We start from the raw sequence: 18,556 nt of genomic DNA on the forward strand, positions 1-18,556 counted from the left end.
GAAGAACCATCTCATTCCTTCATGAGTAATAAAATTCCCATTTTATCCTGGATTAGATGATGCTGATACAAAGTTGGTAAGGGGAAGCACACTTCGTGGCATTCTAAGTAAGACCTGAGCAATTGTTACTGAGCATGCCTCTTCCTGTCTGCTTAGCAGAGAAGGATAGTTGGAAAATTCATAATAATTCACAAGAAAAGCTAACCACATTGAGTAATCTGTTTGAAGACCCATTGAACTAAGACTGTAATCCAGCTGTGCCTCATTTGGCTGGCCCTTTGTATTGTCAGGTAGATTTTGGAAATGGATGGAGGTGCCCTGATTCTCTGACTTTTGCTGCAGGGGGTTCACTCAACCTTTTGCTTGGTTTGGGAAAGTGGTTCATCCATTCAGCAAGCACTGCTTGGCCCCCCCTTACTTGGCAGAGCGCATGGATGGCTTGGTTAAATGATATTAGAAATTAACTAAAAAAATACTGTGACTTAACTTTAACAAACTAAAATTAGTTAGTTAATTAGTGAATGTGATTTGCAGAAATCATGCCCATGAATGGTGTTTCTGAAAAGACCTCCACACCACGGAGTAATGAACATACCTTATCTGAATCCTGCTTTGTGCTACTCAGGAAAGAGATAAGAGGTTTTCCAAAAGGCTTCCAGGAAACAGTGATACTGTGTTTTAGAGAAAGCATTATTCCTGATACAAGTAAGCTTTGTGGGGCCTCTTGACAATGGTGTGTCCATATCAGATTGTATAGATTTGTAGGTGGTTACAGCTGCAGCTGCCTCTCTCGCTAGCCCTCAATCTAAGAAAAGAATGGCACTTCAAGGAACCAAGTTATTCTTAGAATAGATGAAATTCCCAATAAATTACTTTGTTTAGATTTTACAGTTTCCTTTTGTAGGAAGCTTCACAAATGTTTCAGGAAATCAATTCTCAAGAATAACACATGCTGGCGAAGAGAATGTAGTCAATCTAAGAATGTGGAGGACTGAATTTAGCGTGCTTTGGCACAAAATTCAAGGAATTCACCCTTAAAAAACTACTCTACATCTGATTCTTTTGTATCACTGAATATCTTGGTTTTGCTTTTAATTCTCACATTGTTTTACATTCTTTCACGCAGAGATGATTATAAACAGAATGTCTTGAATGTCTCATAAGAGACCCTGATAAACAGTTTATACTTGTAATAAGAAAAAACCCTACCTCTTCATTCATGGCATTGTCCCCAAACCAAGACTGTTTTAGTCCGGTTAGATACAAAGGCATGGCTTTAAGCTACTAAAATTAATGATTTGCCCCATCTTGAACAAATAGAGAAACAGTACCAGAACTCATTTTCAATCTGGTTAGGAATTCTGCTTCCTTACTACATGACTTCCTTCCTCTCAGATTTGTGAGTCCTTGAATGAGGCATGGTCACGTGTAAGACCCATGAATTTAACTTTAGAGACACGATAGAGTTAGTCTAGAAGTTTTAGATCTGGTCAAGATGTTGATCTTGCTTATCTAATGAGTTTTATAGAAATTAAAGGAGCTGTGGCCTTTTCACCCAGCTTGATGCTTCTCTTACATGTGGAGTTAGCAGGGAATGGGTCTAAGGATGATCCTAACCACGGCCAAGTCGGTCCAACATACTTCCTGTTGATTAACTTTGGCCTTGACTCGATTCTTATTGCAGTACACATATTTGTTTATATTTGCCACATTTAATCCATTCAAAAAAAATTAGGCTTCCCTATTGCTTTTAAGGAAAGAATCTTGATAAAATGCTTGTATGGAAACAGAATAAGGGATATGAACTGAAGAAAGCCACTTAATATCATCAGATTGGTTATAAGAAGGCTTAAGCACCCCGCAGCAGCAGAACTCGCCACGCTTATGAGGAATTCAGTCTTAGCTCTAAAAAATATTCATGCCAATTTTAAGCGGCAAAGTCAGTAGCAACTGACCATGAAACAGAAAATTATTCCCTCTTAAAACGTCACAGGCTGCTCTGCAAGAATACAGTTGGGATCTGACTTGAAATTAACCTGGCACCAATGAAAACCAGACTTTCCGATGATTTCCATGGTGGAGATCACATACACGGCTTCCAGGTTCAAAAAAACCAGAGGGTAGCCTGTTCAAGCCAGAAATCCAATGAGCGGGTGCCATCCCCCCAAACAGCCTCTCTAGCCTATAAATTAGTACAGGTTTACATGAATTACCAACACTGCCCAGAGAAGAAGAAAATATTCATTGTGTATATTCACTAAGAAGATTAGGTTGGGCAGTATGTGGAGAGAGAAAATAATAGTCAGCAGAACATTACTCCTTCCGCACTTTAATACAACAGAATATTCACAAACGTTCTGTTTGAAAAATGTGGAAGAATTCACGGTTTCTTGGAAGGGTAAAGTTCTGTTTGTTTAATGAAAATGGTGGAATGATCTCTGAGGATACTCCTTGTCTGAGAGCTGGTGCAAAGGGGACACTACATTTTCAGAGCAGGGATAGCACCAGCTGTCCTGACCAGAATTAAAACCCTTCCTTTAATTATCTGATGGAGTGGAGCGGGAGTCCCCTGCTGGGCAGCCTAACAAGCTACCTCCCTCTTCGATTCATAAGAAACAAGTCCCAAAGAGTTTTCCCATTTCTACTTCCTTTTACAAACATATACAGCCCATATATGACAAAATTATCCCTGTAAAACAATAAACCTAAGTCTTTGCCTTCCAAAAACAAGGTTATTATAAAGACAAATTGGACACTGGCTAGGAGGTACGTAAAGCATTTGCAGTGGTAAATAGTTAAAAACCTCAGACTTTTGGCTATTGGGCCTGGAGGCAGAACCATCAAAAAACCATTCTAACAGTAATGTTTGGCGAGACCACAGTCTCACCCAAGTGGAGTGACGAGGGCAACCCCAGTGCCCTGGCTCATCCAATGCGGGGAGGAATTCCTGGATTGGAATGCTTTGACCAAAATCCCAGTTGAAACTTTTTCTCCATAAAAGGGGCAGGCTTGCCTCCACTGAGCTATTTTTACACACTCACCTTTCCTGTGTGCAACTTGAAGCATTTTATAAACAGTCCCTAAAATATTGTGGGATATGTAAGATCATAAACAGAGTTAGAAGAAGGGCAGAATTCAATTTAAAAAGCTGTAAAGGAAAGGACTTAATTTCACCAAGTCTGATAAAAGTAGTGATTTCCTGAGAGATCATCACGGGAAATGGGTCCTGGACGCCACGGTCAGCTCCCTGGTGCTCCGGGCTTACCATGACGATGCCTCCGGACTGCTCCGCCGTGCACATGCTCATGATTGGTGCCATGCCGATGGTGGTCCCTTGGAAATAAACCCCACTAGGAGAGAAAAGAAAAGACTTTCTTAAACTAATAGAGAATGAAGACATTTTCTAATATTTGAAATTCTGTTGGACATTCCTGCATTCTGACAGGAACGCAAAAGCATGTGCAAAAACGAATATAGCAGCATGAGGGTACGTTTACAGGGGATTTTTATCATTAGTTCCTTTAAAATTTATTTTCCAGTTACATCATGGTCCCATAATCCTTTCAGATTTTTGCTTTCAAGACCAGTCATGACTTTTATAAGTTGTATCCCGCCTAGTTCCTAATGGACTGCGGGAAGCCGCTCCTTTTAAACCATGTCTGCTGATGGAAGAGCTGAAAAGAGTCGCAGAGAATCACTGTTAACTCAGGGAAATGCATTAGATGGTTTACTAGCTTTTCTGTTGTAGCTGAATCTTGCTTTCCTGTGTAACATTATAAGGAAGCCAGAAACCCAAACTCTTTCAAAATGTCCTGCTAAGGTAGCTTGCAAAAGTGAAATTGGCAGAAAAATGATTGCTCCTCCAGAGTCAGCGGAGAATAAGGTAAGCCCCCACACAGCCTCGGCACCCTGGGAGGAAGCTTTGGGAAGGGGACCTCATGGCTCAGCTGCAGGCTTTCCCTTTTTATGGAATCTTGATCAGTGAGTCTAATGACATCAAGCCCTGTTTAATGCAAGCGCTGTTAATTCCAACCTCATGCATTAAAAATTAAATGTTGTTTGTATTTGTTTGATCTCCTTTAAGGGAAACAAATGACTTCCCATGTTACCTTGACCACGTACATACATAGATTTTACACATATTATTTGAAAAGTTAGATATTTTGGCAGTGGTCAATTGGACAAAAGGGGGTAAATATATATAAAACGTCATCTATGTATGTATGCATCTATGTATCCATCCATCCATCCATCCGTCTATCCGTCCATCCATCCATCCACTCATCCTATTACACTCATATGTACAGTAGTAGGGATTGCAGCTTTTATATTTGCATCTATATAGACCATTTTAACAGATACAATTATATAATTTTAACAGGTACAGATATATACAACTGTATATATTATACAATTATATATATATATATACAACCTTATAAATAATAAGGTTATATAAGAGGCTAATTTATTTCCAGATGTTCAAGTTGGACAGAATCCATTTGGGAGAAAAGCAAAAAAAAAACCACTCTAACTCTACTTTTTGTAGTTCAGGATTAATCAATGCATAAAATATGAGGCAACCACAAATATCCAAGGCGGGGGGGAAAAAAGACAACCCTGTGAAAATGGCCAAAGTAAATTATCAGAGAAGGCCAACAGCCTCAGTTCAGACATAGGCATTTTCTAAAGTGAGGATGGGGTAGGACTGGTTTTTAACCTTCCATAAATGTTCAATTTGCCAAAGTGTCTCTGACTCTGAAGCTTTGGATTCAGTGATATGAGCTACAAGAGAACAAAAGAATAATGGCATAAACTGCTTAAAGACTTTAATAAAAAGTTTATCCTTCAGGAAAAATCTACTCCATATCAACTTAGATTATGATAAGAACGTTTTTTTCTTTTAAATATAAAGGTTATGTGTAATATCTTTTGTTGTTGTTGTTGTTAGTGCCATTGAATCGATTCCTACTCCAAATGACCCTGTGTACAGCAGAGCGGAACCCTGCCTCCTCTGTTTGTGCCATCCTCTCACCTTCCAGTGCTATATCAGACTATACTCTGCTATTATTCATAGGGTGTTCATGGCCAGTTTTTTCAGAAATGGGTGGCCAGGTCCTTCTTCCTAGTCTGTCTTAGTCTGGAAGCTCCACTTAAACCTGTCCACCATGGGGGACCCTGCTGGTATCTGAAATCCCGGTGGCATAGCTTTCAGCATCACGGCAACATGCAGCTGCCACAGTATGACAACCGACACATGGGTGGTATGGTTTCCTGATCCGGAAATGAACCTGGGCTGTGGTGGTGAGAGTGCTGAATCTTAAGCACTTGACCACCAGGGCTGGCTCTATAATATCTTATCAATACATTACATTACAGTTGTGCTTTCCCTCATTTTATTATTTTTATGACACTTATTGCTCTCTGAAATTTCCTTGTTTATTGTTGTCTTCTCCCATAGACTGGAGACTCCCAAGGGCAAGGAGGTTTACAGTGTTGGTTACAGTCACGTTCAAGCCCCTAAAACATGTTTAGTTCCTAATTGGTGCCCAATATGCATTGATTGAAAGGCAAACAGAAGGTTAATACGCTATACTGCTGGTATTCTCTGATCTAGAAAACCAAAGAGTAATAGTAAAACAGAAGGAGGAATGAGGATTATCTTTCTCCAGGCAGCTGGCAATAATCACCCTAATGTACTGTCTTCAGATCATGCATAAACATTTTTCACTAATAATGAAAGAAAATGAGCTTTTAAAAAAAATAGCCTACTCAGGACAACTTTATATCAAGACTAAGACTAGAAGGGCCAGCTCGGTGGCATAGCAGTTAAGTGCACATGCTCTGCTTTGGCGGCCCAGGGTTCGCAGGTTCGGATCCCGGGCGCAGACTGATGCACCGCTTGTCAATCCGTGCTGTGGCAGCATCCCACATAAAGTAGAGGAAGATGGGCACGGATGTTAGCCCAGGGCCAATCTTCCTCAGCAAAAAGAGGAGGATTGGCAACCGATATTAGCTCACGGCTAATCTTCCTCACACACACACACAAAAAAAGGGGCTGTGCAGGTGAAGCTAACAGGAGAACAGGTATGCTGAGGTCACTCTTTCAGCAAACTAGAGACAGTGGATGCCCTACCTGATAAGCTGTGCATTGTCATGATATTTGCGAGGTAGAAGCTTCATCTTTCTCCAGTCCAGAAATTCATGGAGGCTTGTGAATGGGTCCTGACTTATAGAGCATTTGTCGATGTCATTCCATACCTCCACGCCGACCAAGACTATGCGAATGTTTAGTGGTCTGTAAAACTGAGGAAGACAGGCATCCTTTGGGGATCACATTAAAGAGAACTTAAAATGCAGAGTAGAACAGATTTGCATGTTTTGAACTTTATTGACATGATATGAAAAAATATCTCTGTGGTCTCTTGTTACTGTGGCATTAGAATTTAAAAAATATTTGCAGTGTCTGATGCAAAGGCATGTGTTAGCTGGGTTCTCAAATGTTGTTGACCAATGAGATAAAGTTATTAGCCTTTGATGTCTGCTCTTATTTGCACGGAAGCACACATTTCAAATGATTCATTGGTGATTTAAAATGTGCATATAGATGTGTATTACAGCTAAAGTAGTTACATTATAGCTAAGGACTGCCAGTTAATATCTACTGCAAGAAAAACAATGAGTAAATTAGGATCTTGCAGACTTTCTGCCAAGGACAATAATTTGTTCATTTTAAGCAAAATATTCTATGAGTTACTGAAAATGAATCTGTATTAATTTTTCAGCAAAGACTCAGACTTGGCTGACACTATCATGTTCTGTCACCTATAATCAACCTGGGAGGTTTTAATTAAACGAACAAATCAATAGCTTTGAGAATGATAAAGGCGTAAACAGAGCCCTTCTTCGGGAACTTGAATGACCATTCAAGGGGAAAGACCCGGTCAAACAAGTTCCTTTTTTACAGGCTTGTGACGTAAAGTTTCGGGTACACCACTCAAAGCAAGTCTTCTCATTGGCTTTCTGTTCCCCATCTCTCCGTATTCCTGACTTCAGCCTACAGCCCTTTCTCCACAGGCAGGTTGCCCTGGGTCAGACAGGAAGAGGAACTCTTCTAATGGCAAGGGGTAGTTTTGTCCCAGACGAGCTGATGGGGCAGGATGACTGGTCAACGTAGAGATAAGAACTACCCTTTGCCCCCAACTACCTTGCTGCCCCATGTGCATCACATAGACAGCGAGGTGGCTCTGTGCTCAGGGCCCAGGAGCGAGGACATGGGATCACCTGTCTGGCTGTAAAACCTTTCAATGCCTGTGATGTGTGAGGCAGTACACAATGAGAAAGTCCTCATCTTCTGATACTCCAGGTAGCCACGGAGAAAGATGTGGCTGGTGATAGCAGCCAAAGTCAAGCTCCAGATGTGAGCACATCCTATTCTTAGTTGCTAGAAGCATCCGGACCAATAAGTAACAAAAATCACAGAAGCTCTGCATTTGACCGTCGAGCCCCATTCCAATGTGGTGAGCTCAAGTGCAATAAACTCCCCGAGGCTGAGCATCTGACCCCGGGGTCTGACCCACACCAGGCAGGCTCATCTTTTCCCTTGCCGATCTCCCCACAGGCATCTGGTGAGCATTAGGTTAGCAGAAGAACACCACTGGAGCACGAACTACATCACAGAATATAAACTGAATGCAGCAGTCCAACTTCGTTTCAAGTAGATAACAATTACGGGCATTACATTAATAAGTTAATGAGACCATTATACGACCAAAATGCTGCCCAACAGCTTGTTTTTAATCAAGAATTGCTTGGCCTGTGGTATCCACTTGCAAGCTCCCAGCTGAGGCTTCCCAGGCAAAATTGAGTTCTGGACTCCTCTGGAACTCTGACTGCACATGCCTGGCTGCTGCCGTTGGGCGGAGAGATTACACTTTCAGCCGTATTATACACAAAGGTAACAGAGCCCAGAAGCAGAAATGTAGGCGATCCAGTGCTGATGTCCACACCAGCTTGCTGAGTGACATCCTCAGGGTCAGGTGCCCTGTGTGGGCTTCAGGGTTGTCATCTATGAAGGGGACATTATGTTTGCCTCTGACGAGGGCTTTATGGAAGTAGTAACTAAGGTCTGCAAAGAACCAACTGTCATCATTTTTCAGAGCTATCTCAGTGCTTACTAACCAAGGAGCTTTTAACAATAACGATGGGTTGCACTTTCCGTCTATTAGCCCTCTCAAATCACATCCTTGGAACAAATTTCATTTGAAGACGTATATAACATATGGTCCTTCCTCTCCAAAACCAGTGCTACTGATTAACTGTGATATATGCTAAACTCACTTACAGTCATCACACACAATCCCTCTACTGCCTGCTCTGAATGTTCTTCCTAGGGCTGCCGGTGGCTTCCTTTTGGTTCTTCCTAATAACAATAACCATAGCTAACACGTAATGAGCATCGACTACATCTTAGGCACAGCGTGAAGTGCTTTTTATGCTGTAGTTCTCTTGGTCCTCACGACAACTCTATGAGCTAAGAATTATTATTCCCACTCTACAGTCAAGGACATTGAGACACGGAGGGACCAGATAACCACTCAAGACATGACTGACATGGCTGCAGTTTGAATGCAGACCGGCTGGTCCTGGCGCCCAGGTTTTAAACCACTAAGTAACACAACTACCCTATGTGAGTGCTCAGACACCCTTCCAAGATGACCCGCTGTGACCCCAGACCCAGAGAGAAGCTCAGCTGGAGCTTGGCAGCTTCCTGCCTGGCTGATGAATCCCAGAATATATGTGGACACAGTCTGAGACCAGCTGAATCAACTCACCCATTCACATAGCAGCAACACATATTTGCTTGGCTCTTGCTGTGTGCTAGGCTTGGCACTGGCATAAAGAACAAGGATTAGAATGCTCTTGCCCCTGGCTCCCAATTGCTCAGAGGTCAGCAGGAGGCTCAAGGCATGGGACACTTAAACCATTATTACAGTTAACTCCAACAGAGTGAACTGCCAGGAAAAGGGTGCAAACAGGAAGTTCAGAGGATGCTGTGCCTGAGAGGTCAAGAAAGGCTTTCTGGAAGAAGTGGATCTGAAAAAACATGGGTAGAATTAAAGGGCAGTCCCCTGGGGTCCAACATGGGAACTTGCATCCTTCAGCAACTGGCTGGGGAAAGGAGGGAAGACAACTCACACAAGAGGGAAATTACCTGAGGCAATGAATGCGTGGAAGATGAGTCCTTTCAGAAGTAGGTCACGGAGGGTCAGCCTTAAAGAATTTGCAGCTGGTGCTAACTTCTTAATGAATAAGGACAGATTGGAGGTGAAGTAAAAAAGGCGAAGCTTCAGCAATCACTTCACTGGGCAGGCACACGCCCGCTGCTCCCACCTTGCCATTTAATCAGGGCCTGGGGAAGAGTCTCTTAGTTTCTATGCAAAGGGTTTGTCTACAAGCACGAGTGTCAGACGTGCTATGTTTCACTTACAGGGGGAATTTCCTGAACGTCGCAGAATGTCACTCTTGTCACTAAATCACTTCTCGGACTTTCAGTGAGATGTCCTTCTCCCTCTTCCCTTCAGGCCAATGCAGCAAGCCAAGCAGTTATTTAGAATGGCCAAGAAGAGCCAAGATTTCTGCCAATGAGGAAATCGCCCCCGGACCAGTCACTGTTTTTTGGACCGAGACACTCCCACTTAGAGAGTTGCAAAATTGAACTCTGGAACGCTCGCCAGAGCCAGGGCTCATCAGTTAGCAGACTTGGGGGCAGAGAGCATCTGGAGGGGCCTGGGGACCCCCACCAGGGTCTTCAGGGTCTGCTGGGGGCGGATGCATATGTGTGCTCGGCAATTCAGCTCTCTCGCTGCCAGAAACAAGAAAACAGCTGGGCTGGCCAACTCCATCCAGTCTGTTAGGACTTCTCTGGGGTGTACTGTTCTTTACTTTCCAGAGCAAGCTGTTAACAAAGCCCCCATTGCTCATTTTTGGTTTTGGAAACTGAAGCAAGATCTAATATACAATAAAATGTAAACAAATACAAATGGAGGACCAAGCACATCGCTTTAAAATGAGATTTCAGGGGCTGGCCCGGTAGTGTAGTGGTTAAGTTCGCATGCTCTGCTTCGGTGGCCCTGGGGTTCACAGATTTGGATCCTGGGCATGGACCTATGCATGGCTTATCAAGCCATGCTGTGGCAGGCGTCCCACATAAAGTAGAGGAAGATGGGCACGGATACTTGCTCAGGGCCAATTTTCCTCAGCAAAAAAGAGAAGGATTGGCAATAGATGTTGGTTCAAGGCTAACCTTCCTCACAAAGAAAAAAAAAATTTCTGCAATTACCAGACTGGGTTTAATATCGTTCATGGTCTCCTTTTACTTCCAAAGCCTGAGAAGAACTCGCGCTCTGTGGGTCTTGGTCCGCCTCACGCTAGCATCACCTGAGGAGTCTGGAAGGTATCCATGCCCAAGGCCCCACCCAGGCCAATCAAACCAGAGTCCCTGGACTGAGACTTCGGAATCAGTGTTTTAAAAAGTAAACATATAGACAAACAAACCAACCTCACCAAGGGATTCTAATGGACTGCCCCGATTGAGAACCAGGTAACCCCTAGTGGTTTCCGGCAGAACCTCTGGGCTCCATCCTTCACCCTCCCTGCCAGAAGGACTCGCAGTTTACAAAAATCCTGCTGCCTCCACTTGACTTTGGCATAAAGTTTAATTTTCAAAAAGTAGCTACTAAAATATATCAGCAAGCACAGGCTGCCTGGGAGTCTGACCTGCCTCAAAGATCTGGCAGATGAGAATGGTATCATCCCAGGATGCTGACGGCCGTCTGCGTTTTTCTGGCTTTCACAAACTTCCATCCAGCCACAGCCTCTCGCTGAGTGCCAAGCCCAGACCTCTGACCACTCGGCATGCCCCTGCTTCCGTGGGGTATGAAGCCTCGTCTCCCTGCCACTCCACCACAATGAAGCTTGTGGTCACTTGGACCCCCACTCTTCTCAGCCTCTGCTTCCGCTTGGTTACGGAGGGCTGGGACCCACAGCAAGTGGGGGTAGAGTCAAGGCCAAAAGCCCCTGTGGGAGGTCACAGAGACCAGGGCTCATTCCTGGTCCTGCCTTTTAATGCTGCTTGAACACGTGCAGATTATGTAACTAGCCTCTGCAAACCTCAGCCTCCTCTGCTTCAAAAATGGGAGTAATAGTATCTATCTGGGAGTGTATGCAAAGCACACACAGCCTGGTGCCTAGTAACCACTCAATAAACCAGTAACCATGTCCCTTCAAACATTTCTAATCCTCGTCCCTCTCACACCCTCACTTCCCTGGCCCTGGGTCAGGTCTCCACAATTTGTTTTGCAACAGACTCCTACCAGCCCTGTTTGCCTTTGGTGACTCCACCCTCCACACTAACTGCACGGATAGCTTTGTATAATCCCGTGTCTCTCTCCCGGGCTTAAAAACATTCACCGGATCTCCACTGACACAGAATAAAATCAAGACGGCTTTGCAGGGCATTCAGGGGCCTGCAGCTTCATCTCCTCCTGCTCTAGCTGTGCGTGTGCACACACATGTATGCACGCACATACGTGTAGGTACATGTGCACACACACCTCCCCTTAGTTATATGGAGTTACTCGCTGTGTCCAGACCCTCGAGGAGCAAGCCAGGGCCTCCCCTGCTGTGCTCCCGCTGAAATCACACCTTTCAGGATCCCCTCCCTGCAGAGACGCTGGGACCCCCCAGGAAGAAGTACGAGATTCTCTTCTGCATCCCCATAGCACTCTACTGACAGCATCAACCCAGCTCCTATCACGTTGGACCATGCTAAGTGGTTTGTGAGTCTGCTTCCGTGTGAAGCTGTGACTTCCTTGAGTGGAGGGACCACGTCTGATGCACTCTGAATTCTTGATGCACAGTGCTTGGCACTGGCCATAAGGCCTTGTAGAACAGAACTGAATTTCTGGGAGGGCTTGCATTCATTTTTCTGAAAACTCAATTCAAATATAATAGGGTTGTTAGAAAACACAGCTATCGTGAGGCATCCTCAAACTGCTGTGTGTAAAATGTGACCATTTCAGAGGATCCTGGCTGTGAAAGATCTAGCAATGGGCCACATCACTTTTCCCTCTCACCTGTCCTCACAGGCGGGAGACAGGCTATTGCTGAGAATTACAGGTGCGTAACAACAGTGGTTGCCAGCCATGTTGCACATGAGAACCACCTGGTTAGCATCCAAAAATCATGTCCAGGCCCCACCCAGACACCCAGGCAGCAATGCCTTTGAAAGCTGCCAGGCAAGTGTGAGAAGCTCTGTTTTGGGGTGAGAGCCATCAGCACCAAACAGCTCGATGCTCTCCCCTGCAGGGTGTGTCGCTGGAGGGCAGGTGGCGTGGACGGTTTCACCATCTCCTTGCGAACAGGTAGTGTAAGGAGCATTGGTGAGCAAACACCCCCAGGGTTAGACTTTCAGGGTCTCTTCCAGCTCTGAAACTACCTTTGCCAAGGGTGAGCTCCCGACCTCCTAGCTCTCAGTGAGAGATTTTCCAATAGCTGATTGAGCTGAAAGTCAATTTGTGTGTCCCAGGACTGTGGAGCCTGTATATGTCCCTTAGAAATGAGAGCCTGCCCTCCGGGGGCCTGTGGGATCTGCCCAGGGACATCTGGGAAGAGGCCTTCTTGGGAGTTCTCAAAAGGGTCGGATGCACCCTACTGGGGTTCTGGATCTAACTGGGGAGTCCAAGATCCCCTCAGCCTGGACCTCTGCCTGGCCAGAAGAGAGCCTGGAGACAGATGTATCCAAGGCCACCGCAGTCCGCACAGCGTGGGGTGGCATCTCCTGCGGCTGCTCCAGGCCCCAGGAATTCCATGCTCAGAGGACGGGGAAGTCTGCGTTCCAGCCAGAGGCAGGACCAGAGGCAGAACCCGGTCTGCCTGCTACGTCAGACAAGGTGTGCTTCATTCCCTCCACCTCGTTTCCAAACATTTACACAATTTGAGTGATTTAATTACCCGAAAAAGAACTTACCTTGTCAACGTGATTAGCAATCTCTATTAATCGCTGCTTAACTTTCTCCAGATCTTTTCCTTGCCTCTGAAACTTGATAATTTTAAATGTCAGCATTAATAACAGCAAGAATATCAATCAAATCTCATCTTCCCAGCTCCTGGAAATGTGAAGTCTCGGGCTTTACAAACCACTTGGGACCTTCCCTGGTTTACGTGAAATGAGTTCCCATCCTGCCGAGTCATTTCCCCGTCTGGGGACGTCCTGAAACTCCCTGAAATTCACCCTAGCCAAGTGCTCATAAGACAGTAACTTCTGAGAGTTTTCCAGCCTCATAAATGATGGAGGCAGTGACATGTTTTGGCAAAGAGAAAACAGACAACCAGAAGGCAGTCCAAAGCCATTCTTCATATCATCAACCAGATTTTAACTTCCTCAGAAATTTCCTTTATATTTGTTTTTAAAAATTAAATAGTAAGAGAAGCTCATGGCAACAAGTCAAACAACACAGAGGAGAATGGATAAAAAGTTAATAAATTCCCCCTTCTCCCCTCTAATCTGACCTTCCAGAACGGGAACAGTTTTCTGAGAAATGGTCAAGCCTGTTTCATTCATATATGTTGAGTGAATCTATGAGAAAATGTCACCTAATTCATAATATGTAGTAGAGGCAAGAAATGAACACAGAGAAGATAATCTAAAAAAAGCTAATTAAAAATTAATTAAAAGAAAAAACTAACACAGCATCAAACCATACTTCAGAAGGAACGATTTTTCTGCTGCGTCTCTATAGCCTTCATTCATTCACTCATTTCGGTTTAGGACATACTGGACATTTTTTTTTTTTTTTTTTTGTGAGGAAGATCAGCCCTGAGCTAACATCCGTGCTAATCCTCCTCTTTTTGCTGAGGAAGACCGGCTCTGAGCTAACATCTATTGCCAATCCTCCTCCTTTTTTTTTTTGCCCCCAAAGCCCCAGTAGATAGTTTGTATGTCATAGCTGCACATCCTTCTAGTTGCTGTATGTGGGACGCGGCCTCAGCATGGCCGGAGAAGCGGTGCGTCGGTGCGCGCCTGGGATCCCAACCCCGGCCACCAGTAGTGGAGCGCGCGCACTTAACCGCTAAGCCACGGGGCCGGCCCTGGACATTTTTTAAACTAAATTTTTCCCGCAATGTTTTAGAATACAGTCTAAAGCCACCCACCATTTCCCCCAAATAATTCTGCCCGCTTGGCAAGCTTAGGTACAGAGCAACTCTGTTTTTTCTGCAGCTCTTGCTATTAATTTGTAATATCAGACACATTTTTAATATTCATACTTTATAATATCAGAAAACCACTTTTTCAATGGGGTGTTTACAATGCTTTTCAGGGCTCACAGAAAATGAGGTTAATTAAAGCAAGTATAAACTTGCTAAACATTTTTTTCCCCTGTTTTGTTTTTTTAACCAATGGTATTGAAAAGTTTCAACAAGTTCTTACCTCTCGGTTGTCTGCAACAATAACCAGCTCTACGTACTTGGTCATCTTGAGGGTCTCTCTTTTATGCTGCCAAAAGTAAACACAGATTTAATTTCCTTTAATACCGCTCTGGGGCTTCCAGAACACTGTCAACATCTCTCAACCCAAGCGTTTTAACTAAGGTGAGACTCTATCCTTGCCATCACCACCACTTCCCACACCTCCGTTCCATCTAGAAGTCTACCTCCAACCCCAACAATCTCTGTAAAGCCTTCTCAGCATGAGTGACCAGTTTCCATTTCCGTTTGGGAAATCCTCAAAAAGAAATCTAACCTTTCTGCTGAAGCACTGATTGTAAGATCAGCACAAGTTAAGACCATTATTAAACACAACTCGCACATCAAGAAGCAAAAGCAAAGCTATCTCTGGAACAGGAGCCAGTCAACGGGCCCTTCGTTTCGCAGTTTCAGGCCATATGTAGCACTTTTGAAGGTCACTAGAGAAGATGAAAGAATTCAGTGTCTCATGGGTGTCCACTTCACCTTTATGTCCAGTTTTGTGATTTGAGAAAATGGAGGATATATTTTGATCAGGAACTGCATGCCCCTTCTGGGGAAACGCTCAGTAGTCCATTCCAGGGAGCTTATTTCCTGCAGCTGATCATTTAAAAACCTAGTTAGAAGCAATGGAAGGCGGGTGGTCTGGAGAACAGGGAACAGCCAGGCTGATCTAACAGGGAACAGAGCCAGACAAGAAGGAGGCACTGGGAGGAAACACGGAAAGGAACAAAAGAAAGAGAATGGAAAGAAACAGCATCAAGAAAGAAAAAAGACTGAAATATGCCCCAGGAAAAAAGAGATTTGGTCAGAGTGGAATAGTTAAGAAGAATATGGAAAAGATACATCAAGGAGGAGGGACACGGAGAAGGCTCAGGCAGCAGAAGCATGAACTCCCTCTCACATAAAGGCAGCCTCTGAAGTGGCTTACATTTTAATCAAGTTTCAGAAAACAGTCGCACTCTTCCGTGAATTACGGGGAGAATCCCAAAGGCATTTTTAGGAGAAAAAGAGCAATTCATAGAGGGTGGTCTCAAAAAGCAAACATTAAAAACCAAAAACAAAGCCTTCTGTTTCTGCAATCAAACGCCAGTGGAGGGAACGGGGTGAGCTGGTCTTGCTCCTCTGACCGGGGCTGCTGGTTTATGAGGTAGCTACACACGCTGCTGAACGCGGAAGCCTCGCCTGCAAGAACCTCGCTTTCAGACAAAAGCAAAAATGACCAAGGCATGCTTTGAATCAGCTTTCCAGTCACATAATCCTCAGGGAAACATCTTTTATAAAACAAATCCCCATCAGTCCGGGATCTTCCAAACAGATTTTTACAAGAAAAATGTTTGTATCAGAGCAGTGTTCCTCCCCGCCGCCCAGCTGTGCTGATTCATGAATTTAGGTATCCCTAAAGAAATCTGGAAACCTTATGGAGGAAGGAAAAACCAAGCACCATGAAAGGTATAATTTCTCATACTTTTACAACAAGAAAAAAAATCCAGCTTTGTAACTCTATGTTGTAGGCATGCTTTATGGTGACACATACGTCCTTATGAAGGAAAAAATGATTAGCCCCAGTGGTACCCACTGGTATACACAAAATGAGACACCTTCTGGAAGTGTGAAGATCTTGCCTCTTTTCCTTACTGACGTGTGAAAGAAGCAGAAGTCTCTTTTTCCCCCACAACTCCGATTAACCATTAACAGATCCAGCTAATCAAACAGAAGAAAATATAGCTCTGTAAATGAAAAAATAAATTAATCTCCCATTGAAAAACTCAGAAGGGGCCCTGGTTGTTTAGACGTTTATACCTTCCAGACTGAGAAAGGGTGAAATAAACGACCAGGGGATATTTCCAAGCCGCCTTGGTTCATCATTTAGAAAATACACAATTTCAGATAACGAAAACAAACACATGATCGCAATTTGCCTGTCTCTGCAGTTTTCAGAAGAGTCCAAATCTTCTCATGAATTCAGAGAGCTGCAAGCTCAGAGAGAAGCCTAACCACATCATAATAAAAAGCCACAGGGGAGTGGCCGGCTCATGGCTGCAAAGATGCACACTCCCATCCGCTGCACATCTAGAGAGGCTTAAATTACCTCCACATGATTTCCACCTATCTGGCTGTCCAGTTAAAAAAAAAAAAATCACATTTAAAATTTTGGATATGCAGAGCAACAGTTGAAACTGGTTGCTTGATTGAATTTTCATTTTTTGAGTTATAAATAAAAGCCCCTCCTCAAATGGATAGGAACGTAAGCCTCTGAGAAAGGCCCAACAGTCTCTGCTCCAAGGTGGAGACGAAGGCGTTCTTGGAGTCCTGCTCAAGAGGGAACCAGTTCCTGGGCCTCTTGAAGTCATCACAGCCAAGTTCCCCGAGAATATTCCCAGCCAATATCCCTCAAACACGCTACAACTGGAACTCTGGTACTGGACACTCAACCCAACTCAAGCTAGAAAAGCAAGTTGAGATCAGGGTTACAATGAATCCTCACTAGAACTCTTTCTTCATCTGGGCCATTCACATGCGTATCGTTCATTCATCCCACAAATATCTACTGGGAGCTCTCAATGCGCTAGGCACTGTGTTGAGTGCAGAGGATACAGCGATGGACAAGAAACCCAAGGTACTGCCCTCATGAAGCTCATGTTCTAGAAGGAGGTTGGACGAAGAGGTGACAGTAAAGAATTAACAAAAATAAAGCATAGTCTGTGAAAAGTGCAACAAAGGAAATAAACAGGGTTCTGCAATGAGGAAAAGAGGAGGGAGAGGGACTAAGTTAGCTGAGACCTGAGGGTGAGAAGCAGGTACCTGTGGACAGGGTGGCGGGAACAGTGTTTCAGGTAGATGGAATAGCACAGCAGAAGTCCTGAGTCTGGGGAGGACTTGGAGTGTCATAGCAACAGGCAGAATGGCTGTAGTCTAGTGAGTGAGGGAAGGGTGTGGATGAGATGAGGCTGAAGATGTGGGCAGGGGGCAGGGTGCAGGGCCACGGCAAGGAAGTTGAATGGCAATCTGATAATCTAAGAGCAACGGGGAGCCCTTGAATGTGAGGTTTTCAAGTATCCCTCTGGCTGCTGGGAGGAAAACGCATTATAGGGGACAAAAGAGGCAGCCCAGAGTGCGGGTGAGAGCTGTTTGACAGTTTGGGGCAGTAAGGGTGGAGATGGGCAAACAGATTCGAGTCAGCTGTGATATAAATCAAACAACAAAAGAACCACCACCATGGAACCAGGGCCAGTGCTTCCACAGGTGGCAAGATCAGCAAAGCAAATGAGTCAAAAGTTTGGTTATCTTCCTTTGAGTAAGGAAAGGTCTCTGTCGGCTCAACCGAGGCTCCAGGCCTTGACTCTAAGGCCACTTTATGAATATTTCCAAGCTGAGCCCTGGTTTCCACCATCCTTATCCATGACTTGTGTGGGGACAAAGCACCTGATCGTATCTGCGTGGGATACGGCTTATGGGGCCTGGCTGATATACAGGCTGCAGAACTAACAAGCAAGAGAGACAATAAGCTGGATGAATGGGCTGAATCTGATGAACCAAATGTTAATGGGAACAAATGTGAAGTACTGAAATTGAGTCCAAAACACCCATGGCACAGGTGAGATCTGTTATTTATTTATCCAGAGTTTTAATCGATTCAAGACTCAAGAGGAATCCACACCTGTAGATTTGGGAGCCCTACTCACACTGATAGATGCTGAGAGCCCAGGACCAAGGAAGCCAGAGTGGTGCAGGCTGTCATCCACTACCAAGCTTTAAGAAGGATCAAGGCAGTAAAAGAAGTTGGTTGGTCTCTTAGAGGAGCTATGCAAGTGAGGATGGTTATGTTAGAGAGAAATTAAGTACGCCTGCTATAATTAATGAGTTTTCAAATGGTTCTGGCTAGTTCCTGATATTGAACTATCATTCGGCTCTACATATATATTATCGTTACTACCACCACCACCACTACTGTGGCTTCTATTAAACCAATATGACTCGCTGTCTAGAAACCCAAAAGCAATAGCACGGGTCCAGCTCAGAACGGCTG

The 18,556-nt window shown here is 44.3% G+C and overlaps 1 protein-coding gene across 1 annotated transcript in view; it reads right to left on the minus strand.

Annotated features, from left to right (window-relative positions):
* The window catches only part of ADAM12 (ADAM metallopeptidase domain 12), a 130,397-nt gene that overhangs the window by 74,653 nt on the left and 37,188 nt on the right, over window positions 1-18,556 (minus strand). The window contains exons 5-8 of the mRNA XM_058544398.1: window positions 14,492-14,557; window positions 13,031-13,102; window positions 6,137-6,306; window positions 3,266-3,350 (exon numbers count right to left, since the gene is read on the minus strand). Of these exons, the coding sequence (XP_058400381.1) occupies window positions 3,266-3,350; window positions 6,137-6,306; window positions 13,031-13,102; window positions 14,492-14,557 (393 nt within the window). The remainder of the gene's footprint in view (window positions 1-3,265; window positions 3,351-6,136; window positions 6,307-13,030; window positions 13,103-14,491; window positions 14,558-18,556) is intronic.

This window comes from Diceros bicornis, chromosome 6, assembly GCF_020826845.1.
Source record: "Diceros bicornis minor isolate mBicDic1 chromosome 6, mDicBic1.mat.cur, whole genome shotgun sequence".
Lineage (NCBI taxonomy): Eukaryota > Metazoa > Chordata > Mammalia > Perissodactyla > Rhinocerotidae > Diceros > Diceros bicornis.